This window comes from Bipolaris maydis (assembly GCF_028858645.1).
Source record: "Bipolaris maydis strain C4 unplaced genomic scaffold PSV08scaffold_2, whole genome shotgun sequence".
Taxonomy (NCBI): Eukaryota; Fungi; Ascomycota; class Dothideomycetes; order Pleosporales; family Pleosporaceae; genus Bipolaris; species Bipolaris maydis.
Genome location: NW_027093858.1, coordinates 3,287,136 through 3,300,352, shown reverse-complemented (window position 1 = coordinate 3,300,352; position 13,217 = coordinate 3,287,136). Strand labels below are relative to the sequence as shown.

Sequence of the window (13,217 nt, the reverse complement as noted above, 5' to 3'; positions counted from 1 at the left end):
ATGGCTTCCGAAGTCGCTGCTGTCCATTCACCTTCGCTTGAAGTTCCTGCTCCAAACAAGCTTGTCACTGTTCGCGTAATCGATACAGGCAACAGAGCAACCGTACCTGCAGGTTATTTTATGGAACCTCATATTGAGGGCCATGAAATCATGAAGTCTCCTCAGTTTTCATTTCTTATTGAGCATTCGTCGGGCAAAAAGATCCTCTTTGACTTGGCCACTCGTAAAGACCCTGAGAACCTATCCCCTGTTATCCGCCAATCGATAGCTGCAGGCGGTCTAGCATTCGAAGGTGATAAGGATGTTGTAGACATTCTCGAGGAAAACGGCATCAAGAGGGAAGAGACTGAAGAAGTTGTTTGGAGGTAAAGATTTTCGTCGATGTGCAAGAACTGATACTAAAAGACCTGGTAGTCACTGGCATCTTGACCCAGCCCGGTTACTATAAGGGCCAGGCTCCTCCTACTTCTGTTCTATAGATTTTTGATATCCTTTCGTACCAGGCCTATAGATGTCTATCGAATCAAGGCTCTTCTAATATCCCACACACTTCTATATGCCTCTGAGTGATGATACTATTGCCAATACTGATCCGACCAGTCTTGCCTGCGCCGTTGCACCTAACGTGTCTAGTCCGCACACGCAACAAAACCGTCTTCAAAAACCGACCCTGGACTAGAGCATCCTACATTTGTTCCGAGATCAGTGACCTCGAAATTTCCATTTCTAAATTTATCGCCAAAATGACCATCCCTATTAAATGTATTACACTAATCGTAGGAGTACCAAGTTAGCTATAAGATAAACTATAGTTTGCCTAAGACATTCTCTATTTAGGTAAAGAGAGTATTATAGGATTACTCACGCAGCCTCTAACTTTCCAACCTGGACAATCAGGATCATTCCAGCTAACTGATGTGCAGTAGACCGTATTGTGGGCAAGAGCTAGCCTAAGGAGAGGCGCTATTGCGAGAGGAAGAAATACCTTCATAACGCTTAGAGTGCTTATAGTGGTTGTGGATAGACGGTAGATGGTAGAGATGATAGGAAGATAAGGTCAAAGTCTTCCCGATAGCTGATACAAGAGCCTTAATATAGCTGGCTCTGCAATCTCTATAGCAGACAGCGGATAGCCGGAGGCTATTTATACTATGCTACATGGCAGAAATAATGTATGTGGGCCACTAGCAAGGGTCTGTTTGAGCTAATCTAATCGTTGCTGCCCATTTAGTAGATCGTTATAGTATTAAGCAATCTAATCCTTTACCTTATTCTAGACCTCTTTAATAGGGTTTAAGTCTAGACTATACGCTGGTCACGTTAACGTTAGCACGTATCGTAATATAATCTCGTTTTTAGTTACATACTTTTGCAGAATGCGCGTAGATATATTAGCTAGTATCTACGTAAAGGAACGTACAAGTTACCTACAATTATAGTTAAAAAAAAAGAGGGCTCGTGCTATGTTAAATTAGGTAAAGATTCGTCCGAAGTAGCGCTGGGTGTAAGATTTTAGCGTCCCTATAGTACAAAACTTGTGCCATGTAGCACAGTATATGTAGACACCGTGTCAGCATGCTGCGGAATATCCAGAGGGAAATGGCGGTGTACCTTAAATAGGATAGGAGAGGATGACCTAGCGGTGAAACGCGTGGAAAAATTGGCTGTCAGCATAACTGTCAGCAGAGGTCGAAGTTTTGAATCCTTCTACTCTTAGCACTACTCTGTAGATTCCACCTAAATGAGAGATTTAGTTACTCGTTAAAACTTAAGAAGAAGACTTGGTTAGTCTAGTTACTTGTATGGGTCGAAGCTGGCCAGATAATAAGAGGGAGAAGCGACCTACTATCAGCACTAATGCACTCAATAGCAGTTACCTAGGTGCGCTTAACGCCTGCTCCTCTGTAGTCACGGAGGTTATCCTTACCTACTAGGACTTTAACCAAGCCAAGCATGTCTAGCATAACGCCCGTCTCGTCCATATTATATAAATTCTTAGGCCGCACCCTCAGGTCCTATAGAACTCCCTTAATTACCTTAAACTAGTAAGTTCCGTCCCTCTATGCTGAAAAACCCTATGTGCTGAAAACGACTAATTAGATCGCAAGGATTATAGACTTCCCGCTAAACGTCGTGATCCGATTAGTCGTTTTTAGCATATAGGGTTTTTTCGGCACAGAGGGACGGACCTTATACAACCTTAGTATAGATATTCTGTTTATATTGTTTCTAGTCTATTACCTTCATCTTCCTCCCTTTAAGTTAAGGATTGCGTTTCTTAAAGAACTAGGCCTAGTTCTTACCTAAGGGCTTAATAGGTTTGCTAGTCATCATTATCATCCGCTAGTATGCGAGACTAAAGGCTAATAAAGGTTTATACTTAATGTAAGGGGCTACGCCATAAGTGAATACACGTGATTGTATCACGTGCATACACCACACCGCCTAGTTAAGGAACTTACTCGTACGTAGAACGTAGTTGCGAGAGTATAAAGAGAGAGATGTCGTACGACAACTTTTCTATCTTTATCTTTCTTCTTCTGTACTATAGGTTAATGCAAACTCGTTCGAAGGCCTCTTCGCCCCTAACACTTAATTTAGACGAGCTACCTAAGTTTAGACATTAGTAAAAAATATATAATAAGAGCTTTCTCTTTATCTAGGGTAAGGTACTACTAGCCTTAGGCCTTCTCCTTTATAGAGAGTTATCTATACCTATAGTAGTACTAAGTATAGTATAGAATAGTATTATCCTATAATAGGGAAGTCTAAGTTATTAGTATATTATACGAAATAGCCTATATTAATATTTAGCTTAATTAGGCTATAATAGCGCGATTTTTAAGATACTTAAATGGCAGATCCTTTGCGGCATGGCGGGACTTGCGTGTCGCAGGGGGGAGGGGGGACGTTAGTCGCCCTTCTCCCTACTCTACGCCACCATTCGCCCCCGGAAGTGAATGCCCGGGAGCACTCATCTTGAATATTCATCCGCAAAAGTCACCCACAAAGCCCTTTTATACTCAGAAGAAAAACGAGGAACTGATGCAAGATTATCCAAAACTGTTGGAATCGACAGACAAAATGTCTTCGTTTGACGGAGATGAACATGTCCTGGTCTTAATTGCCTACGATGCTACAGTACTGGACACGCTCGACTTTTTCCCCGAGCATGCTAATGATTGGAAAGAGCGTGGATGGAAAAGTGCCGTTCGTTGGACGTTCCTGCAAGACTTCAAGCTGTGAAGGGCAAACACAGTTCATCTCTTTGAATAGCATTCAAAGTATTATTCTGGACAGCATTCAAGCGTCCTACTTTCTTGTCGGGATATGGGCTAGCTATGTGCATTAGTAGTAAAATCGCCATAAACTATTCTTTTTCTCAAAATGACGCATTTTCCGAGTTACGAAGTCGATAATATCATGTCATGTAAATGGAAGGATTGACTAAAATGCCCGAGGTTTATGCAACCAGGAATTTTGGTCGGTAGCTAGCCAGAATAATGGGTATTACACATAGCGTGTTTCACGGTCAAACGACAAAGTCATTCTTCACTACTGGTTACCTTATAAACTGGAGAACCTTAGACGCCGAATAATATTTTCGCCTGTTTTCTGGTTAGCAAACGCGTAGATAGTTTCTCTAAACATAACACACTACCTTCTTAATCCCTTTCCCAATCACCACCCTACCATCCCTCCACTCGTTTCTCAGCACAACCGAAAGCCACCTCCTTTCCTCCCTCCAACTGTCCAACAACTCTTTTCCGTCCTCCTTGACCTCCTCAAACAGCTCCTTCCCCTCGTATCTCATAATAGCCATCAACTCTTTCCCTTCATACTTCAACATGCCCCAAACCTCCAAACCCTCTTCCTTCAACACTTCAGCCAGCCTCCCTACACTCCCCCTGTTCTCCTTCTTCTTCACTTCCCTATCCTCCGCCTCCCTCTTGATCTCTTCGCGCTCACCCGATACCTGCTCATACCTATAAAATATAGGCATTCTCTCCATTTGCTCTTCAGCAGACACCTCCGGAAGTCTCTTGTCAACCTCTGGAACCGCCTTATCACCATCCACGCCCAAATCCTTCTTCCCCTCCTGTCCCTCCAGCCCCATCGGAACCGACAGCCGCCCAGGACCCGACCGCCTTCCCGGAACGGGCTTCCTCCGAATCAAAAACCTCGTCGACACCTCCCTTTCTTCCATCTCCTTCCCGTGCTCTTCTCCAACCATCTTCATCTCCCCCAGCATCTCCTCCAGCACCTCCCTCACACCCCTCTCCTCCTCTTCATGCCCCAAAATCCCACAAACCTCATCATCCTCGCCAGCCTCACCATCCTCACATCGATACCCTAACAATTGTTCCGACCCTTCACGTCCTCCACACCCCTCCTCATCCCCCAGGTCCGCAGTCAAATCCCCACCATCCTCACCAGCCCCGCCTCGATACGACAAATACGGCTCCCCACTCCCATCCCAATCCACAAGCAGCGTGCCCCTAGTCCCCGGCCGTATCGCGTCATCTTGCCATGCGAGGTGTTGGTCGATGAGGGATCTGAGGTCTGACGCATTGTTTGGGTTGGCGGGGAGACGGGGGCGGGGGCGGGCGGAGGGGTAGTATGGGTGGAGGTGTGTGGAAGCGTGGTGTGGAAGTAGGTGTGTCGCAGCGTACCACTGGTGGAAATGCGTAGTCTGTGTAGTTTGCGTTGGGAGAGCCATTGTAGGCTTGTTTCAATTTTTTTTCTCTCTCTAAAAAGTATAACGATAAAAAATAGTTGGGGGTTTACGGGTTACGTAGTTCTAGTCATCGTTTTTTTTTTTAAAAAAAAAGGGTTGGATTTCGGGGTTGTTCGGGGTAAAGTGGTTTCTTGGGCGCGAAGATGAGAGACGATAGGGCGGGGCAAAAGGAGGACATGGTGAAGAGGAAGTGATAAAGGGTGGAGAAAAAAAGGACTTTATGTAGGGATACTTGCAAGGGCATTGTGTGGAAATAGAAACAATAGGTGAGATGGACGTTTTTGTACAAGAGCTTGACATTGTGACAGAGGAGAGTGAAGTGAAAAGAAAAGTCACATGACCTGTCAGCCGACCCAAAGCATCCACCACCCAACAGCCAAAAAAAGAGCGAAAAAACGAGATAGAAAAGTCAAAACGAAGAAAAGATGACTAGGAAATTAAGTTTACGTTCATGGGCCAGTAACTATAGATCCCCACAACGCGATATACCAGACACCGAAAAAAGAGCACGTGACCAGATCCTCCCACACCATCCCTCCTCCCAGGTTTATTATACCGCCCCCCAATCTGTTTCCCCAATCTACCTTGCAACCCCAGTCCCCCCACCACCCCCCCTACTAAGAGAACTTTGCGAGATATGCCGATGAACAAAGAATTACACATCAAATTTTGCTACGGAGGAGACGTGTCACACTGCAAGGAAAATGGTATAGACCAAAACAAGAGAAGGAAAAAGAAAAAGCAAACTCCATATTAGGAACGATAAAAACAGTGGGAGGGATATGACGCAAAGCAGAGCAATGAAGGAAAAACCGCCCGGGTATTAGCACGCTCAATCCGTCAACATGATCATCTCCTGTAAACTAAAGATGACTAGCGAGGAGAGCAGACAAGCAACGAAATAGAGAAATCGTCTAGTTCTTGTCCTTGCCGACGAGCTTGTCCTTGAGCTTGCCGAAGAAAGAGCGGCGCTTCTTCTTCTTGTCGTCAGCAGCAGAGACAATGCTCTGGCTGCCTGGCGTGCCCTTGGGAGACACGTCAGAGTCTTTCCTTGGGCTCTTAGCCGGGGCCTCTGGTGCCAGTTGACCTGAAGGTGCAGAGGTTTCAGCATCTGGCTTAGCCTCTTCTGAAGCCCCAGCAGCAGCAGGCTGTGTTTGCTCAGTTGAAGTGGCTTCCTTGGGGGCAAAAGCGACGTCGGTGGTGGAATCGATGGGCCTTGACTCGACTGGCTTGGCAGTCTCGGTTTCAGTAGCAGTCTGAGGCTCAGTGGAGGACTCGACTGGCTTGGAGTCCACGGTTGCGGAGCTGGGAGTTGGCTCGCCATTAGCGTGAGCTGGCTTTACCTCTTGTGGCAGTTCGTTCTCAACAGCCTTCTCCTCACTGACTGCCTCAGCATTACTAGCAGCCTCGGGGCTGGCATGAGCCTCCTTCTGGCTTTCAGCGACAACAGTAGGCACCTCGCTAGCGACCGCCTCGGTATTTGCGCCAGGAGCGGTAGCCGTGGTAGCGGCAGTAATTACAGGAGCAGGCTCACCGGCTTCCTCGGCCTTTGGCAGCTTGCTGAGCAGCTCAGACTCTACAGCCGCCTTTTCTGTGACAGCCTCACTGTTGGCAGCAGCCTCAGGGCTAGCGTGGGCCTCGTGCTGGCTGTCAGCAACAACCTCAGGGACGTCAGGAGACACAGTCTCGGAGATGGCGGTAGGAGCAGGCTCTCCAGTCGCGTTGGTCTTAGGGATCTCGCTCAATAGCTCAGACTCGACGGCCTTCTTCTCCGCAACCACCTCAGGGCTTGAGGCTGCCTCAGGACTGGCGTGTGCGGCTTGTTGGCTCTCAGAGACAACAGCAGGGACAGCAATGGCGGGAGCGGGTTCGCCAGCCTCAGTCGTCTTGGGGACTTCACTGAGCAGCTCTTGCTCAACGGCAGACTTGTCTGCAACAGCCTCTGGACTGGCAGCCGCTTCTGGCTCAGCGTGTGCGGTGTTTTGGCTCTCAGCAACGACGCTGGGTACCTCGTCGGCAGTGGTTGTGCTCGGTCCGTTCAAACCAGTGGTCTCGGCAATCTTGTCCTTGGCGGTGTAGACAGCCGCGGCAAAGAGACCTGCACCAGCAGTGGCACCAGCAGCGGCAGTAGCGACTGCGGTCTGAGCATGGTCACCCAGAGTGGGATCTTGGCTTGTGACGGGTGCTTCAGGCACAGTCTCCTTTAGCTCTTGCTCGACCTCCTTCTTCTCCTGGACGGCTTCAGCATTGGCGGATGCTTCGGGCTCGGCGTGAGCCTGCTGTTGGCTCTCGGTCACAGTCTCGGGGACGCCACGAGGCTCCTTGGGAACCTGGCCAGCAAGCTCGACAGTTGTGCTCGTAGGGGCAACGGATTGAACTGTCACGCCAGTGTCTTGCTCAGTCTTAGCATCGCCTCCCATTGGCAGGCTAGACTCGGGGATCATGTTGCCAGTGATGGGAGGGATACCAAACATGCCACCCTTGGCATCGCGCTCGGCTTGAGGAGTAAAGGCAAGGGGGGGAAGAGCATCGGCCTTTTCGTAGGAAGCGGGGTCGGTCTTGACGGTGCTCTCGACGGTGTTGGAAGTGAGGGTGCTGGGGTCAGGAACAGGTTCACCAGGTGCAAGGTGAATTGGGTTTCCAAGGCCGGCGGTAGCTGGGATGGGGGCAACGCCAAAAGTAGCAGGCTCTTGCTCGGGTTCCTCGTCATGCTTGACGGTCGACTCTACGGTGTTGTTGGTAAGAGTGCTTGGGTCGGGAACAGGCTCGCCAGGCGCAAGCTTAATGGGGTTGCCGTTAGTCGAGGAAGCAGGAATGGGAGAGACATTGAAGGTCTGGGCCTCGCCTGCAGGAGTCTCTGCAAAAGGAGTCTCTGGGAAGGTACCAGGCAGGGCAGCGCCATCTGTAGCGGCCTTATCGCTCTCCTTGGGCACAGCACCGGCAAGCGCAGCGGTCGTGGACTCGGGTGCGACAGACGACAAGGTGGTGACTGGCTCTTCGTCGACAATGTCCTCGGGGTAGAGGACATTGTTGATGATGCCATGGCCGTCGTCCTCTGTGCGGGCGGTCTCATTGGTACACCAGTTGCCGTTCACGACGAACTAGACAAGAGAAGAGTTAGCAAAGTCTGCGTGCGCGACAGGCTGCAGGCGGCAGCGGGTTTGGGGGAGCCGGAAGTGGGCGCGCGCACCTTGTACTGGGTGTGAAGCTTGGGCAGCTCGACCGTCTTCTTGAAGACGCCATCCTCGAGCTCGAGCTTGACTGTCTTCCTCCAGTCATCGAAGGTGCCAGTCACGTAGACATCATTGGCGGCGTGTTCCCTGGGAGCGCATTAGCGGTTAGGTGTAGTGGTAGGCAGGGCGAGGACAAGCGAACCAGGTAAAAGTATATTTGCCCATGTCAGCGCAGCAGGAATAGGCGATTGGAGAAATGCGATTGTGGTAGTCAGGAGAGAGATGGGTCGGAGGGCGCAAAGAGCGGGCAGTTTTGGAGGAGGCTGGTAGGGCAGGATCAGGAGCTCGGTCCGGGTGGAGCTAAATCAAGCGGCAGCGCGCGCTCGGACGATGTTTGTATGCACGACAGAAACGCTTGCAGCTATGCGAAGGGGACCGACAGGAGGCGGGTTAGGAGCGCAGGCGTAGTGGAGAGGGAGTATGGCAACAGGGTGGTGTGGAGAGGGAATTGGCGAGGCTGTTCAGTCTGCGCGCGATGGTGCGGTCGAGGAGCAAGACTGGAGACGGGGCGGTTAACGGCGTCATTGCTTGGCGGGATGCCGTTGATGGCGCGCAATCTGCAATGGCACAGGCGGGAAGACCGAATGGCGAGCACTGTACAATGACGAAAGGCTGGGTGGGTATACACACACAGCACAGCACTCTACCAGCCAGGCTCGCCGCAGACTGTACCCGCCCACGGCTGGCACGGGCGAGTTGTGCAGTGGGCGGCGCAATTCGTGGTGGCGGTCATTGCGCGCGCCCGCAAAAACGAGAATAACTACATCATGGCCCCTCCCGCTCGCAGGCGGCCGGTGGCAGACACATGCACAGAAGGTTGGCGGGCACGTGACGATGCTCCACCCACGCAAGCGGTCAGAGTGCGTCATGGTGGTGCTGCTCCGTGGCGAGCACGTGCATGAATATGAATTCGCCCGTGGACGAGCAGCATTGTGTCCTGCCCATGGGCGAATACGAGAGATGGCTTGCACAGGCCAAAGCCCCCTTCTTGCTCGCACATGTCTGCAGCCCGTCTTGCTGCACGCACCGCACCGCCTGCGCCCTAGCCAGCCTGTGGCTCACCGCCAGTCGTGTGTCAGCCGGCCCGCCCATGTCTGGTCTGCAAGACGCATGTATCAAAAGGTCTCGAATCCAAGATGAAACACGGCAAGGCTACTCATCAGAACTGGTGGACTGGTGGGCCGGACAGTCGCTCTGTCCCTGCATCTGTCCGTCGTTTGCCCGCCCGCCTGGCTGAGTCTGGGGCGTGTGGTGATGCAGCATGCAAGATAACGCTCATTTCGGTGCTTTCTTGCCCACTCCCTCTGCCGCTGCGCCTAATGGCAGGCAAACGAGCTGCGTGGCTACGAGCTGCCGACAAGCACCGCCTTTGCCTTGTTCCCGTTTGGCCTTGCTCGACCATTCATTCCATGCTATGCCTGCCATGTGAACCCTCTCTGCCCCGGACTACTGCATGTGGATATACATACTACTACACACTCTCCCACGCGCACCGGGGCATTTGCATCCTCCCCGCCACCGCCGCAAGCTCCCCTGACGCCTAGCGCAAGCTCCAGCCATGGACAGCAGGCGGGAGCTAAAGCACACACGCCTATTGGCATCTGCTCTTTGATCCATGGCAGCACTGCATGGACAAGCACCAGACATTGACTCACGCCTGCCAGACAAGCCGTCGCCTAAATCTCGCCGTGAGCGCCTCAAGCCAGACGAGAGTTTCTAGAGGCCTTCTGGAAGACAATACGCCCCCCAGCTCCGTGGCCTTGATCCCTACCTGCTACTGCTACTGTCTAGTAGTCCCCCTCTGACTGCCCTGCCCACCCACTCTGCCCAGCGCGTCATCACTGCGCCCTCACCCCAGGCGGCCTTTGCACCTACTGTACAATTGCTTTCTCTGCTAGCCGCCCAGCTTCACCTCCGCCGCTGTCGTCCTCTCTCCCGTCTCCTCCTCCCCCCTCCTTGAACTTCGCATCGCCGCTGCCCTTGGATCCTCGCCGCACTGCCAGCTGCTGCTGCTGCCCCCCCTGCACGTCTCGCGACCGACGACCGACGTCAAAGAGCTGCGCTCAACCCCTCACCCGCCCACCGCCCTCATGTCCCTCCCTCCCGACTACTCCAACGAAATCTCCACCCTCGACCGCGAAATCCTCAAACACAAGCCTCACGACATCCTCCAATTCTGTGCCAATTTCTTCAACCGCCGCCTCGAGTCGCAGCGAACAGAGTACCTGCTGTCGCAACAGCACGCCAGCCATCAGGGCCGTGCCGAGAACAGCTTCCCGGGCAACAACCCCTTTAGCACCTCGCCCAGCAGCGGCAGCAGCTTTGCAAAGACGACCATGCACCGCCTCGAGGAAGAAGAGGAGAACGACACCATGACGTCGCCCACAGCCTCGACCTTTGCTGCCGTCGACTTTGCCCGCGCCCGCAACAACGGCAACCTGGGCGGCAGCCTGAGCCCCGTGGGCGACAGCGCCTTTGGCAACTTTGGCGGCTTTGGCGGCTCCTCCAAGAACAACATCACCCAGATGCCGCCGCTTGTCGGAGACGGCCAGACCTTCCCCAACAACTACAACACCAACAGGCGCACCTCCGTCTCGGCCGAGTCCCTCAACCCCACCTCAAGTGCCGCCGACAACTTTACCCCGCCCTTTCATCAGAAGACGCCCGACCAGCTGTCGCGTCTCAAGTCGGCCGTCTCTGGCAACTTCCTCTTCTCACATCTCGATGACGACCAATCCTCAATGGTCCTTGGTGCCCTGCACGAGAAGCCGATACCAACAAAGGGCATAAAGGTCATCCAGCAGGGTGATGTCGGAGATTACTTCTACGTCGTCGAAAAGGGCTCATTCGACATCTACGTCAACCAGTCGGGAAAGCTCGAAGCAGGCGCTGAAGGTGCTGGCAACAAGGTGGGCACTGTCGGTCCCGGCGGCTCCTTTGGCGAGCTGGCTCTCATGTACAATGCGCCCCGTGCCGCCACAGTGACCTCGACCGAGCCATCAACCCTCTGGGCACTCGACCGCATCACCTTCCGCCGCATTCTCATGGACAGCGCCTTCCAGCGTCGACGCATGTACGAGGGCTTCCTCGAAGAGGTCCCCTTGCTGTCCACCCTGACGCCCTATGAGCGTTCAAAGATTGCCGACGCTCTTGAAACCAAAAAATACCCGCCCGGAACAACCATCATCCAAGAAGGCGATGTTGGAGAGTCGTTCTTCCTGCTCGAGTCTGGAGAAGCAGAGGTCTTCAAGCGCGGCATTGATGGTCCTGTAAATCAATATCAAAAGGGCGACTACTTTGGTGAATTGGCTCTGCTCAATGATGCGCCCCGTGCTGCCTCGGTCATCAGCAAGACCGAGGTCAAGGTCGCGACTCTTGGCAAGAACGGCTTCCAGCGACTGCTGGGACCTGTCGAGGGCATCATGAGGCGAAACGACCCTACCAAGTCGGTATCCGAAGGCGACCACGTAGATCCCCTCTCCTAGGCCTCGTAACCCCATTCACCGCCATCCCTGCGACACCAACATGTTAACACCTGGGCAAAGGGTCAAATATCAACGTTATGAAAACACAAGGGAATCTGGGTATTCGATATGTGCCTTGATGTGGTGCTCTCTCTCTCTCTCTCTCTTCGGCGTTGTCGCATGTATTCCTACGCTTCCTACTGTCACTAAACATTGTCTACCGTGATGGAAGAGAAAAGGCTTTTGTTTCCTCGAGCATAATGGGCTTTAGTTGTGTGCTGCTCTGTTACCTATACTCCATTGCGTATGATAGTCATGACTTAGACTTATGCATCGATACTTTGATTGGGTCGATAGTTAAGTTGTGACGTGTCGCAATGTATTTCAGATGCTTTTTTTTCTATTATGTCTTTTGTATGCAAGCATCGAATCCTTCAATGCACCAATGTCCTGCCTGACTCGCATGTTGTGATGCGCTCCTGCCGCCGCCAGCAATGAAACATGGCCCAAGTAAGTAACTGCATCCCTGTGGCTCGTGCGTTGTGCGTTTTCGTAACCCTATATTCGTTTTTTCATCCCTTTACCTCTTGCATTTCACTGCGTCATTTGCTACATATCACACACACACACCCATGGCTATGTATGCCCCTCAGTGTGGCAACAGCCATAGTTCAACACCAAGCATTTTCGCCAAGCTATGACGATACGTGCTATACATCAACATGCCCCAGTAATCTTGGTGAGATTGTAGCAGGGTATTCGCCTCCAGAAGCAAAGCCACATGGGTTCTTGGTGCCGGCAGATTCGGGCATGGATACACATGTATACCATAGTCGTACCCACCCTACCGGTCGACGCAACACATCTGTATGTGTATGCTGACAACGAGACTAGTCAGTCGACTGCACGCAAGTCTGCATTCACCACGTCTGTTGTGCATCAGACTTTCAGGTCGCCACGGTGCATATTTCTTTTGCTCGGCTTGCTACTTTCAGAAGAGATCAACGCTTGACAAGGAGCCTGCCAATTTTTGCCAGTTGCTTTCTTCATGCGCAGTCAGTGCAACATTAGGCTGTCGTTTTTCCAGGGAAGCATGTTTTTTTTCCCTTTCTTGCAGCTCCCATAACCTACCAACACAGTAAAACGGCCCTTCTGAGCGAAATATTTTTAGGACAACGACAATGGCTTCACCGTGTGACAATTCGACCAAGAAAACGGCACCAAGCTTCAAATTACTCTTCTAGGTAAATCTTCCGTCATGTCCTCACATGTATACAGCCACGTTACGTGAGCCCACGTTGTGGCTGATGTAGCAAGCCACAAGGCTACATGCTAACCATTGCTGCGATGGAGCCACTGCCTTGTTATACAGAAAGTTCAATTGATTACTGGGCAATGTAGCCGGACACACTAGTCTTTGAATTTTCTATAACCTGCTCAGGGAGGCGCCCTACGCGGTTGGCTGCAGACGCTCTGCCCTCAATTTACCATAGGTCAAAGGAACACTCAAGGTGTTCTTAGGGCTGTTACCGATCCAATAAGGATACACTGATCCAATGCTCACTGCGTGGGCCTGCGGCTTATATGCAGCATTCAGGGTATGCCCGCGCACTAAGACCAAAACAGGTAAATGGGTTGATTGACCACCAGCATGCTGATCTTGTTTCCCACAGCTAACCTATATTCTGGATCGTTGAATTGGAGGAAAAGGTGCGAGTAAGGTCAGACCAACCCATGCCATGCCAGCCGAGCTCGAAAGGAACATATCAACATACGAGGACT

The 13,217-nt window shown here is 51.8% G+C and overlaps 5 protein-coding genes across 5 annotated transcripts; 3 read left to right on the top strand and 2 right to left on the bottom strand.

Annotated features, from left to right (window-relative positions):
• On the top strand, positions 1–369 carry PSV08DRAFT_348026 (uncharacterized protein; the record flags this gene model as incomplete). Its single annotated transcript, XM_014224805.2, has 1 exon — positions 1–369. One exon carries the CDS (start codon positions 1–3, stop codon positions 367–369), a length of 369 nt encoding a protein of 122 aa, XP_014080280.2.
• A 2,715-nt stretch (positions 370–3,084) lies between these two features.
• On the top strand, positions 3,085–3,246 carry PSV08DRAFT_348025 (uncharacterized protein; the record flags this gene model as incomplete). Its single annotated transcript, XM_066092804.1, has 1 exon — positions 3,085–3,246. The coding sequence occupies one exon, from the start codon at positions 3,085–3,087 to the stop codon at positions 3,244–3,246; it is 162 nt and encodes a 53-aa protein (XP_065949868.1).
• Positions 3,247–3,643: 397 nt separating this feature from the next.
• PSV08DRAFT_172271 (uncharacterized protein) lies at positions 3,644–4,720 on the bottom strand (the record flags this gene model as incomplete). The annotated part of the gene is made up of 2 exons (XM_014224804.1): positions 3,644–4,499; positions 4,674–4,720. The coding sequence occupies 2 exons, from the start codon at positions 4,718–4,720 to the stop codon at positions 3,644–3,646; spliced, it is 903 nt and encodes a 300-aa protein (XP_014080279.1).
• Positions 4,721–5,167: 447 nt separating this feature from the next.
• PSV08DRAFT_216889 (carbohydrate-binding module family 48 protein) lies at positions 5,168–8,136 on the bottom strand (the record flags this gene model as incomplete). The annotated part of the gene is made up of 4 exons (XM_014224803.1): positions 5,168–6,399; positions 6,577–7,839; positions 7,929–8,058; positions 8,114–8,136. 4 exons carry the CDS (start codon positions 8,134–8,136, stop codon positions 5,653–5,655), a joined length of 2,163 nt encoding a protein of 720 aa, XP_014080278.1. The 3' UTR covers positions 5,168–5,652.
• A 1,450-nt stretch (positions 8,137–9,586) lies between these two features.
• On the top strand, positions 9,587–11,881 carry PSV08DRAFT_407641 (cyclic nucleotide-binding-like protein; the record flags this gene model as incomplete). Its single annotated transcript, XM_066093779.1, has 3 exons — positions 9,587–9,642; positions 9,694–9,847; positions 9,975–11,881. 3 exons carry the CDS (start codon positions 9,587–9,589, stop codon positions 11,454–11,456), a joined length of 1,692 nt encoding a protein of 563 aa, XP_065949867.1. The 3' UTR covers positions 11,457–11,881.
• Between the last annotated feature and the right edge of the window lie 1,336 nt (positions 11,882–13,217).